The sequence below is a fragment of the Plectropomus leopardus genome, chromosome 12 (genome assembly GCF_008729295.1).
Source record: "Plectropomus leopardus isolate mb chromosome 12, YSFRI_Pleo_2.0, whole genome shotgun sequence".
Lineage (NCBI taxonomy): Eukaryota > Metazoa > Chordata > Actinopteri > Perciformes > Serranidae > Plectropomus > Plectropomus leopardus.
The window spans coordinates 31,361,498-31,387,304 of record NC_056474.1 but is presented as its reverse complement, the minus strand read 5'-3'; the positions used below and the strand labels follow the sequence as shown (position 1 = coordinate 31,387,304).

Below are 25,807 nucleotides of genomic sequence, written 5' to 3'. Positions count from 1 at the left end.
TCGTCTCCAAATGCAGCCAGAGCTCCAGTGTTCACTGCCATGTCTTTACTATAAAAAATAAATAAATAAAAACAATCAAATAGTGCGTGAGATAGACATGGATCAATAGGGGAATGGTGGGGGACCCACAGAGACTGTTTATGCATAGGCCTCAGAATTGGCAGCGACAGTAACATGCTTTTGCAGATATAATATTTACCATGTCTGTAGGTTCTCAGTCATCTAGGTCATGGTAATCCAAGGTTTCTTTTAAAGTGGAAACTGGACTTGAGGTTTCTTGAAGATGTTTTGCCTCTTCTCCAAAAGGCTTTTTCAGTTCTAAAAGTTGAATGGCAGAGAGCTGGAATATAAAACCTAGGTTGACCAGTAGTATGCTAATGACCAAGGTGTCACATGAGAGTCGTAAGCTAATGGTCAAGGTGTCACATCAGAGTTGTCACTGATTTGAGTAAAGCAATGTTCTGTAACAGTTCTGGCAGTCTGTGATACTGCAGTCCTGATGAGCAGAGAGGGACAGCACAGTCTGTCTGTACCCACTCAGCTCCTGTTAGTGTGAGTATTGTGGATAAGAGAAGACAGTTCAGTTCTTTTTAACTCAATCCACATCATTTGATATTGAGAATCCACAGATACCGTGTCTAAATCTGATACTTGTATTTTCTTGGGTAATACAGCTGTAGCTCCCAGACTTTGGATAATTTAAGTCATTGCTCAAGACCCACTTCTTCTCGTTGGCCTTTGACTTATATTGAGCCAGTCATTCCTCATATTTGTATTTGATTAATTGTTTGGTATGTTGGTTTTTAGTTGTGCATTTCATACTGCATTTTATGTATTTCTATTGACTATTTATTTTGTCCAATACTTTTGTACAGCACTTTGGTCAACCTTGGTTGTTTTCAAATGTGCTATATAAATAAATCTGACCTTGACCTTGTCACTGCATAAAGTCACACTTCAGGTACTTTAAAATTATTAAAATCAATCCAGTGTATATGCTTGACAGTTTAAGAGCTCTGCAATGCAATACAAGAAAAAAAGGATTATTTTATTTTTGCAAAATAGCAAAGTAAACAAACTAAAAATATTTTTTATGGCTCATAACACAATTCCACCTTGTGCAGCTTTTTTTCAGTAAAATAACAAAGTAAACAGATGTGTCTTCAGAATTAGCTCTCAAATCCACTTAGTGTTGTTTTGTAATAAAAGCACAGAAGACTACAAATGAGTAATATAATAACAATTTCACTTCAAGTGGTGTTATAGCTGAACTTTCATTTACAGGTCACAGTTCAGCTTATCCCAGCATTATACAAAATTAGTCCACTAAAAATGAACAACAAAAATTTTATTTTCACCTAAAGAAAGTGTCGTAGTCGCCTAAGTAGCTTAGTGGACATTTTTAGTTCAGAGGATCGCGTCATTAGGATTCATCCTGCTCTACCAAAATCCACAACATTCCATCATATAGTTTTTTTGTTTTTTGGGGGGAAATTTCAGTCTACACCAAAGCAGTGAACTAACCACCATCACTGTGTAAAATCTTGTAGTACAGTGTGTGGTAGAGAACAGGTTTACTACTTATAAGAGAATATATGTTTTCTGCAATATGTGGCTGTTTTCTTCCTCGATATTGTTATTTAGATGTATGAGCAGCTAGCTGCATAGCTAACGAGGTGGCATATTTCCCCCTCAGGCTGCATGTTATTCATGAACACAAGCATGGATAAATGTCATTTCACGTCTATATTTGGATTTTCTGGAGGCACTGGCTAAATAAGAGGCATAGCGATGCAGATTGTCAAAAAATGCAGATATGGATGAAATGAAACTGCTGCTGTGCATGCTCAGAGACAGTTTCACCACGGGGCCCACAGAGGATAGCTTCAAAACAGCAATATTCAGAAAAGGCTTCCAGTGAAGTTAAACTGTTACGTCTGTTTTAAATCTAAAAAAACTTAAGTCAAGGTCTGCTCACTAGCTTCCAACCACATCCCAACATCTTCCTTACTGTGGAGTTACAGAGTTATCATCACATGACCTGACATGTATAGTTTTTCTCTATTGTCTCAGCAAAACAAATTATTCTCTTTACAAAATAACAAAGTAAACAAACTGAAACCTATTTTTATATGACTCTTATCACAGTTCCACTTAGTGCAGCATTTGATTTTCTTTGTGCTCTCAATGTGTAGCACTGTAATAAAAGTACAGAACACTACAAATGAGTAATGTAATCAAAATTTCCCTTCAAAGTAGTGTTATAGCTGAACTTAAAATTGGTCAGAATTCGGTTTATTACAGCATGATAGTAAAACTAGTTCACTAAAAATCAGCAATAAAAATTAAGTAGTGTAGCATCTTCAGTTGAACATAAAAAACAATGTTTACCTTTTTAATTTATGTTTAATTTATTTTATTTACTTTTTTGTGGTTTTATTACTTTTATCGCCCCTGTAGTTGTTTTTTTGTGTATTCCTTTGTATTATTTTATACTGACATTTTACTTGCATTTTGCATTATTTGCCCTCTAATTTTAATTCTATCCACACTCTTGTTTCCCCTCGCTTGGGTTCAAAGGGACTGTTTGGCTTTACGTAGTTGTATTGCAGTCTATGTATCCCATTACTGCTATTATTATTATTATTATTATTATTATGATATTAGAGAAGCAATATTACAGTAAAACCTGAAAATCTTCCACAAATTGTGCTCTATGTTTACATCGCTGTGTGACAGCAAATCTGAAAAAAAGGATCAGGCAGGGCGCATGCTCAAAATTATTGATACTGGTCAATTAAAAAATGTTTCAAATGGGGCCCAATACCCATCCTTTGCATCCAAGCGGGACATCCCGAGTTCAGAGTAGATAATAGCAATCCAGAGTTGTCATAAATGATTTGCTCAATTAATTACAGGAAACGTCCTCATATGATTTGTTATGAAAAAGTATAAAAAATGGCAAAAATCACAGCTAAGCAGAAAGCAAGCAGGAGGAGTGTCTGCAATGTAGAGAAGCAGTGATGAGGAGCGGGCCACACAGGTCTTTCTTAAATCCACACCCCCAGATTTTTTAAAAACTTTTCTAACTTGTAGTTTTCAGCCCACACAGCTCCCTGTGGAGACACTGAAGGCTTATATAACTTTTTCCTCACATGCAGTCGTGCTCCCCAACAACAGAGTTCCCCTTCAAGTGTGATTGTGCTTAAAAGACAGCATTTGAAATTTGTGTGTCAAAGTACAAGCACACCAGATCAACAAGCAGAAACAACTACACATGTTGTCAATGCCAACCAAAAATGACCTTAATCACCAGGACATAAGCTTAAAAATTAGATACAGTAAAATCAACTTGTCAGATTTTACAGTGTGCCACAAATGTGCACTTTTCTTGCAGTTTGTTGCAACTGTGTACTAACACCTGTGGAATCAGAAAACCAGATATTGTGTTTGTAGGAGTTTCTTGCTGAGCAGGTGGGTGCAGTTTGCAACTTATACTGTATAGAAATGTAACTTTATTCTATTCCTCTACAATTTTCCCCTCTCTCTTTCTCATTCTCTGTAGTTTCATCATGCATCACCACCTATAAGAAAACCCCTCCACCAGTGCCACCCCGAACATCCACCTGCTCCACAGCCTCCAAGCCCTACATCTCCATCACAGCCCAGAGCAGCACAGAGTCTGCACAGGTACTGCACACAGATACACACATTTACTATGTTCAGCTTCAGCTCGTGGAGTTACAGAACATCAGCACATCTGTTTGTTAAATAATGTATGTTGTGGATAATGGTGAAAATACTCTGAGGACTTATTCCTGAATCAGCATCAATGGACGTGCACATTTCAAAATTTAGAGTTTCCCTCTATAGTTTAGGCAGTTTGGACAGGAAAAAACAGAACACCCCTTCAACTCTGGAGGTACACCTGCACCAAGATGCTTGGGAATGGCAGTCATTCACTGAGAAACCCTTCCCCCCCAAAAGCCAAGCAGATATTGACAGATTTCCTAAAGGTGTTAAAGCAAAGAACACTGATGATTTGGTTAAAGCCAAACTACCTTTTTTTTTTTTTTTTTTTGTGAAATGCAGTGTACACGCATGTGAGAGAGAGAGGGCTGGGTAATAAGTGTTTGTAGCGGGGAATGTGGATATAAAATTGTACTTTATTTACACACATCTGCACATATACCGCATTGACATGATAGAAATCATTGTGTATTTGTTTAGAAAAGAAAGAAGAGAAAAAGGAAAAAAAGAATGTCAAATCAAATAAAAAGAAATTATTACTACAATCATCATAAATAATTAAGCCATAAATTGGTTTGTGTGAGTGAAGGTGCTTGAATTTGACTTTTAGAAATTTTAATTCCTGGTATTCCTGGATTTCTGAACTTGGTCCTTGAAAAACACTTGAATATATTTAGAGGAGAACAGAATCATTTTACAAAACTTTTTAGATAAATGTTGTAAACCTTTTGTTTTTCACCAGTGGCATACCTGAATAATTTCACCAGTTGTCAATAATAAGTTAATTTTAGACCCAGGTAGCATGTTTACAACAAATTTGCACAGTTCTGTTGCAACTGATGATTGTGGAGAAAACAATATCATCCTTGAAAATGAACATGAGTTCTTTTAAAAGCACTGGAAAGTCCTTGAATTTGACTTGCTCCTGTCTTTGTTAACCCTGTTTCATTTCTGTATCCCAGAATCACATATTTGTATTGTCTTTTTAAGATATATGAGATACAGCACCCTCTAAAACCTTGATTTAAAGAACCAAACCTCATAAGGGACAACAGAGGAATTATTCCTTTAAAGCTATCAATTATTGATGAATGACTTTAGTGAACAGTACTGATAAAGACACTGCAGGTTGTAAATAATAGAGGCCCCTTCATGTACCTGGCACATTGCAAGCTGTCCATTATTATTGAAGTAAAACATCACAACTCCTACTGATACTAACACTTGTTTATGTTTGCCACTGGTATTGTTTGCTGCTTTTTATGTCTCTGTGCCGGTGACAGCCGTGACAAGAGACACTATGTTTTTAGGTTGTCCATACATACGTCTGTCCATATATCTGTACATCTGACCCATTCTTTTGAATGCAAAATCCCAAGAACGCCTTGAGCGATTTTCTTTAAAGACAAACGTCCACTTTGACTCAAGGTAGAACTTGTTAACGTTTGGTGGTCATAGGTCAAAGTTCAAGGTCACTGTAAACCCATCTGTGTCATTCACCTGAACGCAATATCTCAAGAACACCTGGACAGAATTTTGTCAAATTTTGCGCAAATGTTCGAGTTTATTATTATATTTTGGTGGTCAAAGGTCAAGGTCATGCTGACATTGAAGTCATCTCATTCTTATGAAAGCGAGATCTCAAGAACATCTTGGGGGAATGTCTTCATATTTGATACTAACAATGACTTGGACTCATTGATGAGCTGATTAGAATTTGGTGTTCAAAGGTCACTGGGACTTCTGTCTCATTGTTATGAACGCAGTATCTGAAGATGGCCTTGAGGGCGTTTCCCTCAAATTTGGCACAAACATCCACTTGGACTCAAAACGAACTCATTAGAATCTGGTGGTCTAAGCTGAAAGGTTAAGGTCACTGTGACCTCATTCAGCATGTTTTTGGCCATAACTCAAGAACCACCATGAAACTGTGCTGATTGTAGAGATCTTCAGTGTGTGAAGCATCTGTTTTTTCACAGACATGGATGTAAAATGTTAGTGTACCATGTGCCAGTATTTCTAGTTTTTACTATGCAACTGCACTTATATTAGTACATGTTTAACTTTAAAGTGCTTTGGGTCCAATTTATTTTATCTATTTTACTGATACAATATCCGTGTGCTCGTCATGGCCAGGGTGGCAAATGTTTTCATGATCACAGCAAAGCTAACAGAAAAAAAAAAACACCTGATGTCTTCGCCAACACATAAATACACAAATGAACTTTTGTTGAGGTTTCTTTGTTTTCAACTTAATTTAAATGTTAAAAATTATACTATGTCACATTAATGGTCATATGAAAATGTTTACTATAAATCAATGTGCCATGTTTTCCTAAACCAACCAGGATGCATACATGGAAGAAGAGGGACCCAGAGGTGACATGACCATCCAGTCGGGGCTCAGTAACTCAACAGAAAGCATCGACAGCATGAAGGCCCTGACTGCTGCCATAGAAGCTGCTAATGCACAGGTTAGTGCTTTGTACCATTCATGTATGCATCAACATTTGGGCTGTTATGAAGTTGGGTTGCTGTAATAGACCACAAAAAATGTCTCCCAATTTTGGGAAGTGATTATATATAATTTTTTTAATATTGTATTTGAATTTGAATTTATGACATGGAAAACACAATAAAATACATACCACAATACACAAGCTACAATACATATATCACATTACATACAGTACAACATTTGCCACAATACACATACTGCAGTACACATATAACAAAATATATACTAAAATAGACATACCACAACACACCAATACCCTTACACTTATATCCTCTGGAATTTTTCAGCACAATGAGCTAAGAGTGTGTGCTCCTCTGGTTTGCTTTTAGTCATTACTTGACCATTGTTGTGAGGTATTTTAGGTCTAGAATCAATTTGATTTCAGTTGGTTTTGTGTGTCAGAGTTGATAGCCATTTAGAGGAGGCTTTTTGTCCAAATTTAAATTTATGGTATGCTGTTTTACAATTTTCCATTCATGCTGCTCCTAGTTACTCTGCTACTGTCTTTTCTTTGAATACATCTGCTTGACTGTGAATGCATTTGAAACTAATTTTGGGAAATAAAAATAAATGAAGCTGTCAAAGCTGAGTTGTTTTGTTCTAATATGCGACAGTGATGCCACCGGCCACATGCTTTTTGTCCATTATCATGAGTGCCTGATTATATAAACATGGTGATGCTTGAGCGCACACTGTCAAGCAACAATGAAAAACAAAATTCACAATTAACTTAATGTCTGTTCTCATTCTGGTCCTATAGGTCCATGGACCAGCCAGTCAGCATGTCAGTAACAGCACTATGACAGTCAGCCCCCCCACTCCAGTCCTGACCAGGGGACAAGTTGTTGAAGACCACCGGGACATATACAGAAAAGAAGCACTCAGGAAGGGCAAATGTCTCTCCATAGGCATCCAGGTGTGAGACAGAGACAGCAGAGGAGGACGTAGAGGATGGGGCATAGAAAATATCGCCCACAGTTATTTAAATGATGATGTAGAGTGTATCTTTAATATGCATGGCCACGAGTCAATATTAATTATTAATTCTTCTGGATTTTTCCTGTCTATCTCCTGTAGGTGGATGGACCAGAGGAGATTCCGGATTTAGAGGACCCATCCAAGTTCACCTCTGTAGGGGTACAAGTAGAGGATGACAGAGGGTGAGGCACACATTTAATTTATTTTCAGTCTTCCCTTTTCGTGACCTTCTACTGAGTATATACGTTTTAACATCCACATTGAATATGGCTGAACGTTTGGTTTCAGAGCAAGCAAGGAAAAGACATTTGCCTGTGTATGTAATCTGTCATAAAACAATAGCTGGGTTTCCGTATGAACACTGATACAGGTTCTGCACACGGTGGTCTTTCCCCTGTTAACACTGATCATTGAGTGATCCATTTGTAATGTGTTTTCAATGTATGTGATGAAGGCAAAATCCACAAAAATCCTATCAGTTTCCTTACTCTAAACAGGAATCCAGTATGACAGATAAAAACAAACACAAGCCAAGATTGTAAGTAGGATGTGGTGTGCTGGCCCTGGCGTTCTGCTTTATGTTCATCTCAATTTTGTGTGCATGATATGAATGATGTCGTTAAGTATGCATGACACTGGCGACCTGGTCAAAGTACCTGCCTGACCAATCCGTGCCTCTAGCACCTCAGTGATAGTGAATATAAATATGTAGCAATATAGGATGGATGGATGCATAAATTAAAGTAGAACTTCACCCACAGAATGACTATTTGTATATATCGATTCCTCACCACATCCTACATTGAATTTGTGAAGAAAACTTTTTTTTTATCAGATGCCTGAGAATCCAAAAAGACAGAAATTTTTTGATGAATAGTAGTCATCGGGGTTTGTGTTTAACAACAGCAAAACTAAATCAAAACAGTTATTTACAAACTCTCACACAACTCATGCAGTATAATCCAAGCCTCAGATGTATGCTCAGTATTTTCCAAACACATTTATTTTTGCTAAAACCTGAAATTTAAAACACCTCTGCATGAACATTCTTATGCACGGAAAAGTAGCACATCTTTGCATTTGAGCTCTTCTTAATGGTATGCACAAGCAGATTTCAAACAAAGTTTCGTCCACAGATTCAGTCACACGGGGTGAGTAATCCAGTCCCTTCAGTATTTTGTAATATTGCAACAACAATTAACACAAATTCAGCCAATCCCATGAATTTTAGGCAAACTTGCAGTTTTGTTTAGTTAGATTTGTCCACTAATTAACAATTAATCGTTAGATTTATTGAGAAAAAAATCAATAGGTGCAGCCTTAAAACCTGTGCCGTCAGTCCTTACTATTGATTAACTTCTTGTGTAGGCAATGAATCCATCTTTACTCTAACCTCTTAATTCTGAAACATCAGGGTTTTTGGGACAGTTTTGTCCTTTGTTTTTTTGGTGATAACTTAATCTTGAGTCAAGATTTAAAAAACAACAAAAAAAACAATGTACAAAGCTTTGGTATCCAAGGCACATGAAAATGTTCTTACATGCACAGTTGAATATTGCACCAGTGAGCTCACACTGTGTGAAAGATCAGCTCACTGAGTAGAAGATCAAGATCACTGTCTTTTTAGTTTGTTTTAGCAGTAAGTAAGTATTTAGTAGGGTACTCTGATCAGATTAAATATTCTGTCATTGATGTCACACTACATGAGGTGTGTTTTCCTTCAGACTGGCTGAGTCTAGCTGAGTCATTTCCAACTGTCGTGTAATTATTCCTCTCTCTCTGGTTACAAACAATCACCCCCAGACTCATCTGCCAAGGTTATCCTCTGTAATGAACTCTAACATCTGAGGCTGAGGACAAGTCTCACTTGAGTCCCAGACTCGCATAGTTTCTCTCAGACCTCTGTCCCTTCAAGCTTTTTATAAAACTAATGTAGTGACAACTCATTTTGAAAGATAATAAAGACATTGTATCCATGCAGAGACATCTGTCTTGCTGATGAATTCATAAGGTTTCTTTTAAGCCAGACAGCAACCAATACTATTCACCTCAAACTGAGGAGGAAAAGGAAATATGTATGCAAATTTAACAGCAACATTGTTTCTAATGCTGTAATCCTGCAAATAAACTTTAACATAGTGTACATTCACCCTTTAAAACCTGTATTGACATAAGTTTTCATGTTCTGCATTCAGACACCTTACACAAGCTATTTGGCCCTTTGAAACCTGAGCAAATTGGTTCTGTTTCTTTTGAAATATGGGTAAAAGGCAATGACCAATTTGGCAAGAAATGTACGTGTAAGTATTATATTTTCGTATTAACAATTTTTCAATTTGAAAACAAGTTTTCAGTGGGTTAAACCATCTATTCATCATTTTTTTCTCTTTGAGTCTGGGTCACAGTGGTAACATGCTAAGTAGGGCAGCCCAGACATTCTCCTCCTCAACCATGCCCTCCACATGCCAGCTCTGGAGGATCTTAAAACACTCCCAGGCTCGATGGGATATGTAATATGTAATCCCTCCAATGTGTTCTAGGTTTGCCCTAAGGTACCAATTCAGTATACTTAGAATATTCACCACATAGCCTACTGGCTGAATTATCTCATCACCCTCACCTAATCTTTGAGGCTGTTAAGCCCATGACTGTGAGGTCTACTAGTCTGCTGGATACACCCAGCTGGGACAGAAGTCTGGTCCAGCAGCCCTGCAGCAGTAACCTCTGTGAAGGTTGTAATGCTGACTTTTTGTTGAAACTGTTTTAGTCAGGTCCAAAGTTTTATCCAGCTAATTCATATCAATGAGGGTAGACCAAATATTAATACCTCTCACAAATACCACCGGCTACAGCCTGCAGGATGGCCACAGGGTTGAATCAACACATCACTGGAACAGATCACCAGGGACGGGGCGTTGTGGCTTTCATAAATTGGACTGCATTAATTTTAACTAGGTGAAACTAAACTGAATGAGCACGTTTCATGTTGCATAACTGTCATATAATGTTTTACAAAAGACAATGCTTACCAACAGTAATGTGGAAAGCATCACAGTAACCAAATGCGTGAACTGTGTGGGATTCTTTTTTGGTGATTGTGACATCTCAGGCATTTCATTGGTCAAACCTCTCTTTATCTGAATCAGCAACAATTAAATGTTTCAATATGCTGGTGCACGAACTGAACTGAAATGCTCACTATCAAAATAATTTTGTTGTGGAAAAAGCCACACAGATATTTGTGCCTGTATTAAAAGGCTCAAGTACATCAGGGTTGCAGGGGTTGATTACACCCATTGTCTTGCTCAGAATACACTAGATAATGATTCAAATTAGTAATCTAAACTCAGAAATTGTTTTTTTTTTTTTGCCAATGATATTAATGTATCCTCTTTCGCACCTTGACAGTGAAATTAAGTCTGTCTATCAATGCATCAGTCTGTTTTCCGTGTCTTGCCCATGGCCTGGTAGTGGTCGCAACAGGCCAGCAAACACGGTAGTCTTGACATCCCATTTACCAGCAATGTCATCCTGCTCCTCCTGGGAGATTCTAAGGCCTTCACTAACCCAGCCCGTTCTCACTCCAAACATGTCATATAGCTCCGTTCTGTCAGTGCTTTCGGCATACAAGCATGATGCCAAAAGCCTCCTTCTGCGTCCAACTGGAATGAGGCTGGATGGCATCAGATGAGATTGCCCTCAGACAGAACTGGTGTTGTTGTTATTATACCATCAGGCAGGCCCACATGCAACATGCACAGGCGGTGTTATTTGAGAATTCAGCCGGACAGAACCAGTCGCGTCAGGAAGAAACACTCCTGGTAACCACGTAATTTAAGGTGTGTGAGTACGCTTACAGGGTGGACAGATGTGGAGGTAGTTGGATACCACAAACAACTGACTTTCGTGTGGGAGTCTGGAGTTAACTTCCCCTGTAAAATAAATGTATGGATTTTTTTTCTATACCTTACCATGTACCTCTTTTTTTTTCTAAACCTACCCATCTTTGTTGCCTAATCCCAATCTTTGTGACAGTCGTGTGCTGCTTCATCCCACCATGTGCATTTGTTGACATGATTGGTCCTGCATCCCGCAGTGTAAACAGGCAGAAGGATACCTAAAACATCATATTTAGACATGGAAAGTCACTGACAGAGTGGGACCATGTGATGAATTGGAATGATAACTTGCTGACGAACCAGATTGTGCATATAATCCCTGCAAAGTGTTCTGGGAACACCAGTGTCTGATCTTGGATCTCACCTAGAGGATCCAGGGCTGGATTGTCTTGAACTGTTGTTCAGTTCAAGGGTCCAAATAACAGTCAGTGCCCTGCTCTTGGGGAATTATTGCACAGAGGCAACCCTCCCATTCTCTGGGACGCACTCCAACATATGAGTGGTCAGCAGTGGTCAGATTTTCCCCACATCCACCTAGCGCCTCTAATCTTGGGCAACTCTAGAAAAGGAAAGAGTCTTGCCCCTCTTCTAGAGTTTGATTCCAGACTCAGTGCTTTGCACTGAGCTGAGCCCAACTATATGTAATTTCACCTCCTGCACTAACCAAGGTGACTTCATTGCGAGCCTCAGCCACTAATGTGTGAATAAGTGAATGTGACATGTAGCGTGAGAGCTCTTTGAGTGGTTGGAAGACTAGAAAAGTGCTATACAAGTGAAGTCCATGGCTACTTCAGATAGTTATTTCTGACTGGCATCAGGGTCCACCCACCAGACACTTGCCAATGAGCTCCCCTGCCAGTGCTGGCCCCAGGAGGGCACCCCAGTTTACCTGTTCATTTAGGGACTGCGAGTTGTGACAAGAAACCAGTGTCCCCTATTTTTCATAACCTCTCAAGAGAAATATGAGTATGTGACAAATAAATCCTTGAATCATGAAACTGTTGCCTGGTAACAGAGCACAAATGGAAAAATCCTGGTGTTTAGTCTTGTCTGTTTGTCTCCCTCTTGTGATCAGGTATCGTCGATTCCAGCGCTCCAACAGTGTGACAGCAGCTGTACAGGTAAGCATCCATTACAGCTGTTATTACTCTGCTCGTCCATGGCAGTGATATTTTTTTCCTGCCTGTCCACTGGTCATTACTTAACAAAATATCTATATTTTGATCTTTAGTCAGAACAGCCAGTCACATATTTCATAATATTTTCTGTCTATAAATAACAGTTTATGGGACTGAGCAACCTTGGCAGAAGTGTGTCACTCTCTGATCACTGTCTGATGTAAAAATATCTTTCCAGATCGATGTGCAGTTTAATGACTGCTGCATTTTTTGTGTCCTCTTTTTTTTTAAAGTTAACCATTGCATGAGTCCTTTCATGTATTTGTAATGTTTGAAGGATAAGGGTATTTCACTGGAGTCCCTGATAGTAGATACATACTCAAAGAATGACCTTTTCTTTGTAAGCAGCAGCACTCTACTGAGCCCAGTGATGGGCACATTTTCCTTGTAAAGCTTTCAGACTGTGTTCATGTAGCTGTGGTCTGCAGGAGTGGTAAAATTTGGACTCAGTCTGAAATTATATTACCTGAAAAACCCACTTAAATATGAATAAAAACATTAAAAAACACATGATCTGAAAGGGACACAAGGATAGCTGGATTTATAAAACCCTTTCCAAATGATGTTGACAGAAGCCAACAGACCCAAATACAGTAACACGGTGATCTAGTCTCATTAAACCAAAAGCCTGCGTAGGGGTCTCCATATCAGTTTTGGACAGGAAAAAAAAGAATCTGTCTTTTAGCAATGCTCAGGAAGTTGAATCAAACATTGTAGTAATCTCTAACATGTAAATCAAAGGAGAAGGTTTAAAAAAAGTATCATGATCATCTGCCTTTACAGGCACACACAGCAGACCATCATCTGCGTAAAAGTGAAAAGTAGTTTCTGGAACAGAGCACCAAGGTGAATCAAGGTTGTGATGATTATGCTCAGTACTTATGCAGACACAACATCACAATCAAGTCCTACCTGGCCCACTTAGAGCCTTTCATACTTTAAAGTCTGAACCAAGGTTTGCATTTTTGCTACACTGCATACATTTGATGCGCTTGGTTTTTGTTTTATATTGTATTTATGTGTGCACTACATGACATACCATTGTCCTGTTGTCATCACCTATATGAGCTGCGTCTCCCATACACTCATTAACTGGTTTGTTGACGGGTTCTCTCATCCTCTTGAGTACTTTCTGTCTCATCTTCTTCAAAATAATAGTAACAGTGTCAGTGGTTTTGTGAATTTGTACAACTCATGCTTTATAAAGTGGTCTTCTCCTCTCCCTGTGTGCTACCATGGCTCTTTTTGATATGTTGCATTGTTCATGGACAAACTAAACTTACACTGTACATTCACTACCACTGAAAAACTTTACAACTATACTACCAATTTCTCCTTAGCTCCAATTGCAAACAGCTGTCTGCTCTAAGCACATCCACCATCACTCTCTCTGTCACACACACACACACACACACGGTACAACTTTGTCAAGTAATAAGAGTTGGGAGTGCGTGCTTCACAACTCTTATTACTTGACAATAGCCTGCCAAAACTTCCTCTAATTGGTCAAAAAGTCCAAAACATCCCAAAAAATTGTTTTCATGCCCTCATGCCAGAAATGAGTCAAACCATGGTCAGTTTGATCTCGACCAAGACCACCTCTGTTTTTTGGATGAAAGATCTGTGCTTTTGTTCAGACTGTGGTCCAGGGAAGGTTTCACACCTTTAATTTTGGTTTGGAGCTGTTTGTTTATTCAGTCAGTTATTGACATTCATTCATTATTTCATCCAGGCAGATCTGGACATGCCGGACCTGCTGGACACCCCTCTAGACTCCCCAGACACTGACATGGAAGTCATGTCATCTGGTGCCATCTCTCGACAATACTCCCGCGATGCTGCCACCTCTACTGTCAGCATTCAGGGCTCAGGGAACCACTACCACGCCTGTGCCTCCGATGACTATGATGATGTGGGCTTTGACCCGTCCATCCTCCCCCCTCCAGACCCCTGGATAGACAGCGTAACAGATGACTCACTTGATGTCAACTTCAACAGCTCTGCTATTCTGGAGGTATGTGGGAGCAGATTCAGTGACATTATAATAACAGGTCCAGGGAAGTAATTCCAGTCAATTAGTCATTTTTTTCTGCTTCCATCATATTAAGCTGCTGTTAAAGTTGCACTTCTGAATATTTTCATATTAAAAATGAAAGAAATGACTAGGGGTGATAGGTAATTTGTCAGCACTGACAACCCTAATATGTGTTCATAGCGATGCGATTAAGTTCCCTCTATAACGTGCTATTGTTTTTATTTTTAAATCGTGTTAATTGCCAGCAGATATTCCTGTCTTTAAGAGGCTGTACCAGGTTGAGTTTTGAAGCTAGAGTGATGATACTGGTATCATCTGAAACTAGACATTAGGAATCCAGTAGTAACGACTATGTCATGCTAGTAAAGGGGCAGAATTGGTTTTGGCAATGGAAAAATAGGGGTCCCTTATTTGTTAATGTATTTATTTGTCTATTTACGAGATCGGATCCCCAATAGTTTCTACTAGGGTAGCAACTATTCTTTCTGGAGTCCTCACGTAAAAATATGTACAAAACATGCATAAACACATTAACATTACCCTAAACCAAAACCCACGTACCCACCCAGCACACCCAAGATTACCCCTTACCAACCCCAAACCCTATCATTTCCCATGACACTGTTCAGTTTCGTTTCTTTTTGCTGTCTTTTGATTTCTTATCAAGAAAGTCTTGTAAGAATTGCTTTACCTTGTCAGTACGGACTTCATAACTGAGATTAAAAAAATGTAATTAATTGCAATTACATATTAAAATTCTGGTATTACTCACAATTTAAAAAAATAATTGTTTGATAGCCCCTATCATTATACAATTTAAAGTCAGTGGCTGGATAGGTTGCAAAGGTTTATTATGTGAGGCCACCATGTGAGGATAGGCCCATATTTGCAATGTCAAATGCCTCGATAAGGGGCAAACAACAATGCTCATGCCCAAAACCTTTGGCAATAAAAGCGAAATACACAAATTTATATATATATATATATATATATATATATATATATTGTTATTTATTTATTTATTTATTTACACAGATTCCGCTCTCTGTGCTCATTAATTGTTCCTGCAGTGTGTGCTTCTTTGCATTTGCACCAGCTCGTTAGACAGCAGCTGACTCAGTTTTCTTAGCAGAGGGGACCAGCTGCCCCAGGTGGTCCAAATGTTTCAGTATTTCCAGGGATGTTAATCAAGATGACTGTGTCCACACATCCATTTCATTTTTCCATCTCAGCAGCACTTTTAGTGAATTTCTTCAAATTTAGCAGAAATGTCCATTTGGACCCAAGGATGAGCTGGTAATTTATCAAGTTAATTTCATTCTTGTAAAATTGTAAATTCATAACAAGCAACATAATATTAACTTTTAGACATGTATAGGCTTTATAATTTTCATCATTGCTGGCTTTGGTACATGATAGTGAATTTACCAGTCGCCTCTGCAGATGCATGTTAGTGAACATCTGAATGTTTTGAATGGCAGGTGGTGCAGCGGTCAGTGTGTCACAGAGATGGACGCTGGTTTCTGAAGCTGCTGCAGGCTGAGACTGACCGCATGGATGGCTGGTGTCGACAGATGGAGCTCGACCAGCGGGAGAATGACCTGCCTGAAGATAGTATGTCTTTGTTTGTGTTATTCATCATCTGTAGTATGTGTGTTCCTACTTCGGAAAGACATAATTTAATTTTCCCCTGAACTCTAGTAGTCTCATAGATGTGGTTCCCAAACTTTTTTGCTTTGACCACTTGATACGGAGAAATGTCTCACCACAGGGTGTATGTCAATGTTGTGAACACTTTAATTCAAATGTGTGTGTTTATTTTAGGCCTGATTATGCAAAACCATTCAGAATTTCACACGAACAAAGCAAAGTGCATGATTAAGAACATATCAGATGTAAATGGGTCTTAATATTCCCACCATACTTCAGGAGTGGGGATGTTTTTTGGGACATAAAAGCTGACTGTATATTCACATTGAAATAAAGTACCTAAGTACCTCTAAAGGTGGACTCATACAAAAGCCCTTAAGGACAAAAATGGCTAAATGTGACAACAGTATTTTTGTCACTTGCTTAGCAATGGTGTTGTTATGAGTCATAAAAAGATAAATACACCAAGCACAAAATGTGTTTAGAACATGTTGTACATTTTCTCGAGAGCAGATGGGTGTACTGTGGTTTAGTCTCTTTCTAAATCCTGTGTGTATGCTCACAGTCCTCGGGAAGATGAGGAGTGCTGTAGGAAGTGCTCAGCTACTGATGTCCCAGAAGTTTCAGCAGTTCAGGGAGCTGTGTGAAGAGAATCTGGTGAGTCTGAAACACTCACACTGAGAACATGTAGTCAGTCATTTAACCAATATTACACCTTTCAGTTTTTATGTAATAGACTCTTGAACAAACACATTATGGATTTCTTGTTTTACTTTTGATGTCCTTTGCCCATTGGTTTCTTTACAGCTTTGTCCTCCAAGTTTTCTTTTGTCTTTTTTTTTCTAAATGGCTGTATACTTTTTTATATGACATTCTGTTTTTAGCCTCCAAAAATGAGAGACTAAATCTAAACAATAATAAATAATTGTTACAAATATTTCAGGCATGTTAGCATTTTGGAGTTGCCAAAAGAAAGTGTTTGCATTGTATAATTCTGCAAAACATGGATATGTTACATTTGAAAATTTTCTACATTTCATATCAGTATTTCTAAAGTGATCTTGTATATGAGCTCATATGGAGGAGAAAGATATGGTTGATGGCATGGCACCTAGGTGAGACATCTGCCAAGCTGCAGACCTCTGTTCAGGACTAAAAAACAGCAAAACAAGTTGGGTTTTAGCAGGTCAACTCTGTTTCTAAAGGCCTTTTAGGCTTCAAACATGGGTATTTTTTAGTGACCAGTTGATGTTTTTCAATTTGTGTTGTTGGTAGTGGGTTTTTTTTGTTTCTGTTTCTTAACAAAACATCACTGCGTTTCCAGATTGTGCCATCAAAATTGTCCCTAAACCTAACCACACATAAACCACAGAGTTGTTGAAATGTAAAGTTACAATGCATCCGTTACATAATAATGTGTAAATCGTATTGATGGTTTGCAGAAATGTGCAATGCCAACATTTATTCAGGCGATTGGGTTAGCTAACAGCATGGCTCTTGAGATGGCATTGTCAGTCAGTCAGTCAGTTATATGCATATCATGTAGGTGCAAGGCTATCAAAAAACAGGGTACATGAAGAAAAAATGTAACATCTGTACACTTACTCCAAATGTCTCAAATGTTGTCTCCAATATCTCAGACATTCTTCCCCGCACAGTTGTCATCAATGTTGAAATTAGCCACAGAGATCAAAACTATTTTTTTCAGCCAGGCTGTAAACATGTTTATTTCCTCTGTAAAGTTGGGCATTTTAACATGCGGGTTTAACATTGACTCGCTCTTGGAGCCAGCCTCAAGTGGCCAATAGAGGAATTTCAGTTTTTGGCACATTTGCCTTGGCTTCATTTTCCAGCCCCCGATGTTAATGCTGGATTGAAACATATTAATGGAATTATTTATATTTTTCCTTTCTGCAACACATTTTGTGATTTTCTAAAAACAAACATGAAGACAACCTAATTTGTAAAATTATTTTTATCCATTTTCCTCTTCCCTGGCTTTCAGCTTTGATACTGTTTTTCTCCTCCTTCTCTCTTATCTGCTGTCCTAGAACCCCAAAGCCCACCCTCGTCCTGTGGCCTCAGACCTGGCTGGTTTTTGGGATATGCTTCAGCTGTCAATTGAGAATATAAGCCTAAAGTTCGATGAGCTACACCAGCTCAGAGCCAACAACTGGAGACCCCTGGATCCCCCTGAAAGAAAGGTACACACACCCAAACAAGTTCTAATGTGACTGATTAGCCATGGATCACACCATCATCTGAGTAGAAGGTTTAATATTCTTTTACTTCATGGTTATTATGAATATGAGTCATTAAATGTCTCATTTGACAACAAATTACTTTTGTTTACCACAGGGATATTTTACTGCTTTGCTTTTTCCAAATCTCATTTAGTCAAAAACTGAACAGCCTTGTTTTTCGCCTAACTTCTACTCTAGTGCTTTGGAGTCAATTCAGGTACACCCAGTGGACACACAAATTTTGTTAGCCAGGTAATTATTCAGTAGGCTCAACAGAAATCAACTGTTTCGCAGGGTTGGAAATTAGCACCAACCACCAGACAAATACTGCTGGAAGTGGATGCTAGATTTGTTTCACTCACTAGCTCAAAAAACCCAATAATAATGTAATCAATCAATCAGTCAATCAATCAATCAATCTTAATTTATATAGCACTTTTTTTCACAAAGTGCTTAATACAATAAACCAAAGGCCAGACACTAGAGGCTCCGTCACAGTTTATGAACAAACATAATGTTATGTTCATCACATTGTCATATATGGTAACTGCTTATTACCAATGCAGTTCAAAGTCTTACCATTGTGATGCTGTTGGCACATGTTGCTGATTTAGTCTATTTTTTAACATTGCCAAAATGCTCTACTATGACAAATGCCTGCTCAACTACTTTACATTTCACCTCACTGGTTTAAGCTTGTACACCAGACCAGACCCGACCGGACATTAATTTAAAAACACATCTATCTGAATTACCAAAAGCCACCAATTATACAGATAGATGAAACCAACAACATCTGATATGTCTATGTTAGACTAAAGTTCATGACAATGAGGGAATCGTGGTGAAATCTTTTGACGTTCATCTACTTCAGATTTAGAGCCTTTGAGACCAAAAACAGCTGACATCAAAGTGTCACAAAGTTCAGGCTAAGTTCTGACAGTTTGCTTTGGCTGCTGCTAAAAGACAAAAACCACCTAATCAAAATGCAGCTTGAAATGAGAGAATACACTGACTGATGCCGTATTGTCATTGCCCAAAAATATAAACTATACAGTTCATTTAGGTACTATAGCTTATTTTTGTTGTATTTCACAAAACCTGCAATGGTGCGATTTTATGACATATCTCTGCTTCCCCCTGTTTTTGAATTTATATTTTCAATGTTGATGATTGATGACAATAGTCATTCATATAGTCAACTCATGGCACAACCTTTACATGGGGATTTGGTACTGAATCCAGACAGTTTTGATTCACATAGCTTCACTCACACTTTTCTTGGGTACTTAACAGTCTATACACTATACACATGACCATAACATAACAAATGCAAAGAAAGCCTTGTTTTTAGCTTGCCGTATCACTCAGCTTATCTCTCATGGTGCAAAGTGAGTGCATGCTTGTCTGACTTGGTCTCTGTGGTGATACAGATACTCTTCCTTCTGCATATCTCTAAGTGTATCTGTAAATCTCTTTCAGATGTCTCCCGCCTGCTCTGTTGCTCTCTTTCAGCAGTATCTGTCGTGGCTTTGCATCGTTGTGAATATTGACTCTGCTGGCTTCCTCATTTGCTCTCATTGTTGTCTTTTTCTTTCTTGTGCTTTTTTTGTGTTGACAGTGAAGGCGCTTGCAAACAGCCACGCATCAATCAGCATAACTGCAATGCCAACAACACCACAAGGCCTTGACACCTCTGGGCCTCCGTAGATCCATCATGTCTGTCTTTCCATCCATCTATCCACGCTTCCTTCTGCCCTTCCTTCCCTCTGCCGCCCGCGGTCGCCTCGCCATATGTGGCTTTTTTGTTGTGTGTTGTAGCTGCCAGCGTCGAGATAGATGGACAGAAGAGAGTATGGCTAATATTCCTTCTCCACAAATACATCTTACAGCACACTGTTTATGCAGCAGCTTCAAATGAGATCAAATTAAAACCAAAAATGTTAAAATGTTAATTAAAGATCAGTATGCTAATGAGAAACATACGCAGTAATACAATATAACAAAGGATTCATGAGAAGATAGAAATGAGTCCAGTGCAGTCCAGTCCTGTACAGCTAACATGTGCCGTACTGGATGCGAATTTGCATTTCCAAGGACATCGAGCTCTGCCTTACTCTGCTTCTGATTGCCTTAGCTGGAAGTTTTTACCCTAACCCTAATCGATCTTCCTCCTCTTGACCAAACCTAACCAACCAACAAAGGCAATAAATACTAACCAGTCACAGGGAGAGTAGAAAGGGTCGTGCCTTAGCTATCCTTTAAAACGTAAATTAGCATACTTGACGATGGAAATTGAGTATTAGTGTTCAGGCTGGTCTGTAGATGGTCACATCAATTCTCAAAGCTCATCTCAAACTGAGCCCAGACTTAGTCTTATAATCATAGTTTTGGCTCAGTGTTTTCATCACTTATGACAACAAGTTAATTGCTGAGATCTAAGAACAAGGTTAGTCAAACTTTTTCAGAAAAAAAGGGTGATAAAGTGATCATTCAAGCAGTCTGTTGTAAACATCCATCAGAGATGACAGACCAGTTTCTTACTTCAAATTTTATCCTCTCTATTTATTGTAGATGTCAGCTTTTCCATGTAATATGTTCCCAGATCTCAGCAATTACTTAACAGAATACATTATTTTCATAGCTGAAGACTCAATTTATAAAGCATGAAAATAAAAAAAAGATAGGACACTATGTCATCTTCACAGAGGTGAAACCGGTTCCATGTTATACAGTTAATAATACAAATCAAATAGGTGCAGAAACAGAACCTGACACAAGATACTCTTCAAAGCAATGAATTGCAGTATATTTACCAATAGTAATGCCCAAATACCTGCCTTGCATGCCTATGAAAGTCACAGACTACATAAGGTCAGGTTATACACAAACACACATTCGTACAGTAGGTATGAGATTAGATGTCCCCATGCAGATAGACTGTTGTACAGCAAAGAAAAGTTTACATAAAATTATGAATCACCACATCACCACATGTAAGGAATAAGTTCCAAAATAACAGCATTTAAAGTAGCTGCAGTATTACTGAAGCAGTGTGTTATACAGTATGTTGAAAATGTGGAGGATGATCAAAAAAGAATTACACAGAATGTCTCATTCATCTTACCTCTTTACTACACTCGTGCATAGGCATACATTAAACCAAAAGTCACTAAAGGTGCACAACAGATGGCAGATCCATTGGGCATCACATATGTACACACACACACACACACACACACACTCTCAAATACAAACACGTCTGTGTTTTTCCTGAAATGTCCCTCCCTCCCTACCGTCCTCTACCACCAGGAGAGGCGGCTCCCACCTCCAGTGCCAAAAAGGCCACCCAAGGGCCCACACCACCACCCCCCTCTGGCCAGAGACCGCTCACTGGAGAGCTCAGAGAAACAACGACAGGAGGCCAGGAAGCGTCTGATGGCCGCTAAGAGAGCCGCATCCGTACGGCAAAACTCAGCTACGGAGAGCGCTGACAGCATCGAGATTTACATCCCCGAGGCTCAGACAAGGCTATGAGGACACTACCAGGGACAAACAGGGTTGACATGCAGGACACATACAAACACAATATACACAACACAAACACAAAAATGTATGGTTGTCCAAACCAAGGTACAGGGGTGTAACCAAAATTTTTTAAAGAGAAATCAAGCCTCAATTTACCCTATCCAGTCACTAGAGACCAACATATTCACCTGAATGTAAAGTTATTTAAAGTGCACACTTATTCATAGCTATGCCAACAACCTGGTATTGCAGGGATTTCAAGAGTAGAGCTGTGCAAAGTAAAACAAACTGTGATGTTGGGTAATATTGAGAAGACATGTCGATTTAGAACACCCTTGATAGCAGCGTCTATCTCATCTATCAGTGGTTGCCATTGTAGTTACTATCCCCAAATTGGATTCAGAGCATGGATTGCCCCCTCCGGGCTGGGAGAGATTTAGTGTCCCAGATGAAGGAGTTTAAGTAGCATGTAATCTTGTTCGTGAGAGGGTAAACTGGAGCGTGAGATGGATAGGTTGTTTGGGTTTTTTGCGCCGGACTGTGGTGGTGAAAAGCAAGCTGAGTCGGGAGGTAAAACTTTTGATTTACTGTTCCATCTACGTCCCAGCCCTCACCTATGGTCATGAGCTTTGGGTAGTGACCGAAAGAATGAGATTGCGGATACAAGCAGCCAAAATGAGTATTGTCCATAGGGTGTCTGTGCTCAGCTGTAGATATAGGGCGAGGAGCTTAGACATCCAGAGGGATCTCAGAGAAGAGCTGCTGCTCTTCTCAAGTCGAAAGTGGCCAGTTGAGGCGATTTGGGCATCTGATTAGGATGCCTCCTGTGCGCCTCCAGTTAGAGGTGTTTTGGGCATGTGATAGTAGGCCCTGGGGCATACTCAGAACACACTGGAAGGATTACGTGTCTAATCCGGTCTGGAAACGCCTCGTTGTCCCTCAGGAGGAGCTGGAAAGTGTTGTTGGGGATGGATGGATGGATGGATGGATGGATGGATGGTCCCACTGCACTGCTTGACAATTCTGTTTGTCCCACCCGTGATTGGCTAATCGAGATACCCCCCCCCCATCACCCACAGTTATCACCCACTCTTAGTGTGTGGTGATATTCTTGTCTGCAGAGACTCTGCCCACTGCCTGGATTTTCTTTTTTTGTTATGATTTTGCGATGTTCAGGCTTTTTTTTGTCAGCCTGTTCACATTCTCAGGTCATGACATGTGATGCCAAAGGCATCCTTTTGGCATCTCTATGAGTTGTACCAGGATTCTATCCAACGTAGTATATAGAGTCAGAAAGTCTAACAAAGACTTTCACCTTTAAAGAATACATCTCTGCTGAAAAAAAAACAGCTTATGCTGGTAGCTGGTTTTAGTTGGTTTTAGCTGGTCGAAGATGGTCTTAGGTGGTCCTTACCCAGTTTTTGCTTGTCTTTCATGGTTTAGTTGGATTGGCCACCAGCCAGACATGCTGTTGTGAGCAGCCTATCAAGCAGGTCATGCCAAAGAGGTGTTTGATGGTCATTTGCAAGGTCATTGTTTTCATCATGTTAAAAAAAATCTTTATGCATTTTCCATGGTAGAAGCCTTACTGATGTATATCCTTTGCTTTCCTCTCATGACTCTGTTATTTCTTCATACTCAAGGACATTGATTTGGTTTCAGTGGATAAACCACCTAGAGCAGAGGTGTCAAACTCAAATACACAGTGGACCATATTTAAAACTGGGACAAAGTCTCGATATTTATTGAAGAATTGACTACAATCAAGCATATTATCCCTTCTCTCCAGATATACAATGATAAACTTTTTCATATGGAAACAAACTTACGTTTTGCTTAAACATTGAATCTGGAACAAGCAAACCTTATTAATATTATAAACACAAGAGAAATCAAATTTCAAATAAAAGACACATCAGGGCATTTGTTTCCTATTTAAATAAATAAAATAAAATTTAAAAAATCTGCATGCCCCTGTCTTAAGCCTTTCGAGTTCATTTTCAATTATAACTTTTTTTCACAGGCCAACAACAAAACAACCAAAAAAAAATAGAATAAAATAGAATTTTCTACAATGAAAATCTAACCAGGTCTGTCCTTTATATTTCCAAACAGATAAAGTCCACCTTTGGTTTGGGCATTTCTTTGGAGGTTTAGCTTAAATTTGCCCGAGGTGACTGACAGCATGAGGTTGCTAATGAATGTCAACAGAGGAGGAAGGGACGCTTGCAAATCTTGATTGATGCGCCAACGCACTTGCAGTGCATTCTGGGATTTGTACTATTAATGGTGCATGCGCTATATACTGGCGGGACAACTCCAATAAACATTTGATATTATCTCACGGGCAGGCCGGATTTGGCCCGCGAGCCTTGAGTTTGACATCGCTGAACTACAGTAAAAATCACAAGCTGGTAGGACCAGCTAAACCATCAAACATTGTGGAAAAACATACCTTAAGTTGGTCAAGCTGGTTTTTTTTCAGAAGGTATAACTTATTAAAGTAAAATTCAGTGCTGTTTTAACAGAGCATTGTATGAGCATTATATGAAAATATGATGTTTTTAAGTAGTTTAGCTGCTTAAACCTAACCGTGACAGCAAAGGAGAGACTGTAAAGGATGCCTTGTGCATTTGTATGTGATGTTGAGGGGACATGATAAAGTATCTGTATTTGATGACCAGGGAATGAGTACAGGTTGTACCTGGGCACAGCATGCAGTTGCAGCCAGGACTTTATAAAAAGGTAACAACCAGATGCCAAACTGTGAGCAGCGCGCATCCAAGGGGAAGCTCTGAAAATCACAGACACAGTGTGAAAAAAAATTGTGTTTTAGTGGGGCAAAACGTCAGGTGGAGGGAATCTGGAGTTGGCTTTCACTTTCACTTTTGGTGGCGAGGGTGTTTACAAGCAGACAATTCCTGCAGGGTATACCTTCAGTGTTAGAGAAAGACTGCAGCCACTGGTGTGATGGCAGAGCCGGACAGTTTTAGTCAGATCGTACAGGACAGAGTTTGACTTTTGGTAAAACGTCAAGTGGAGGCAATCTGGGGTTGGCCTTTACTTTCACTTTTGCTGGCGAAGGTGTTTACAAGTAGTAACAGACAATTCCTGCAGGATATACCTTAAGTTTTAGAGAAAGATTGCAGCCACTGGTGTGATGGCAGAGCCTAACAGTTTTTGTCAGATCGTACAGGACAGAGTTTGACTTTTGGTAGATGCTGAAGGTTTTGTCTGTGGGAAATATTACACAAACATGTACAGAGGTGATGGACAACCCTACACACACACACACACAGTAGTAAACACAAAATCATGAACTCATGTCATATGAAAACACTCGGATGTCACACTGGTTCACACTCGACCATACTGAACACTCACAGGTAATTCTTTCAGGTCTCGTGGCTGTATGAACTGCAGGCTGTTGTAATATAAAAACAGTGTCTCTCTCTTCCACCTGGAGAAGAGAATGCCATGATCACTGTTGATCTCCACGCTCCATCTGTTCTCCATTGAACTTAAGAAATTATTGTAACAGATCAGCTGGTATTTTCTTCCTCTATGGTGAACCCTCTTTAAAATGGAGACAATATTTTAAAGAAAAATTTGGTTATTATTACAAACTTAGATGTACTTCCATAGGTTTGGACATGATTCTTTTAGGTTGCGATCATTTTATACTTGTCAGTTGGGTCAAACGGACTCCACAGGGCGCCGCAAACCGGAGCCACCAGGCAGGTTTCAGCCAAGTTTTATAACATTCAAAGATTTGTTTCAAAACTGTCTGCTGGCTGGTGTGGTTGCCCCATCTGTATTTTAGCAATTCAGCTTTTGACGACCAAAACTAAAAAAAAAATCAAGTTGTAAATAAACACAATTGTCTTTTAACCCTGCTTGTGTAACATAGAAAGCCATCAGGTGAATTATAAAGTGCTGATATTGTCAAAGACACTGTTACAATGGAAAAAAATGCCTAACAATGTTGGCAAATGACTTGGTTTGATCACCACCTGTGAATAGGTCAC

The 25,807-nt window shown here is 39.2% G+C and overlaps 1 protein-coding gene across 1 annotated transcript in view; it reads left to right on the top strand.

Annotated features, from left to right (window-relative positions):
• The window catches only part of LOC121951344 (disks large-associated protein 1-like), a 152,256-nt gene extending 130,066 nt beyond the window's left edge, over positions 1-22,190 (top strand). The window contains exons 6-15 of the mRNA XM_042497625.1: positions 3,566-3,690; positions 6,099-6,224; positions 7,029-7,184; positions 7,346-7,428; positions 12,221-12,266; positions 14,056-14,337; positions 15,840-15,972; positions 16,574-16,665; positions 18,060-18,212; positions 21,564-22,190. Of these exons, the coding sequence (XP_042353559.1) occupies positions 3,566-3,690; positions 6,099-6,224; positions 7,029-7,184; positions 7,346-7,428; positions 12,221-12,266; positions 14,056-14,337; positions 15,840-15,972; positions 16,574-16,665; positions 18,060-18,212; positions 21,564-21,788 (1,421 nt within the window). The 3' untranslated portion in view covers positions 21,789-22,190. The remainder of the gene's footprint in view (positions 1-3,565; positions 3,691-6,098; positions 6,225-7,028; positions 7,185-7,345; positions 7,429-12,220; positions 12,267-14,055; positions 14,338-15,839; positions 15,973-16,573; positions 16,666-18,059; positions 18,213-21,563) is intronic.
• The last annotated feature ends 3,617 nt before the right edge of the window (positions 22,191-25,807 follow it).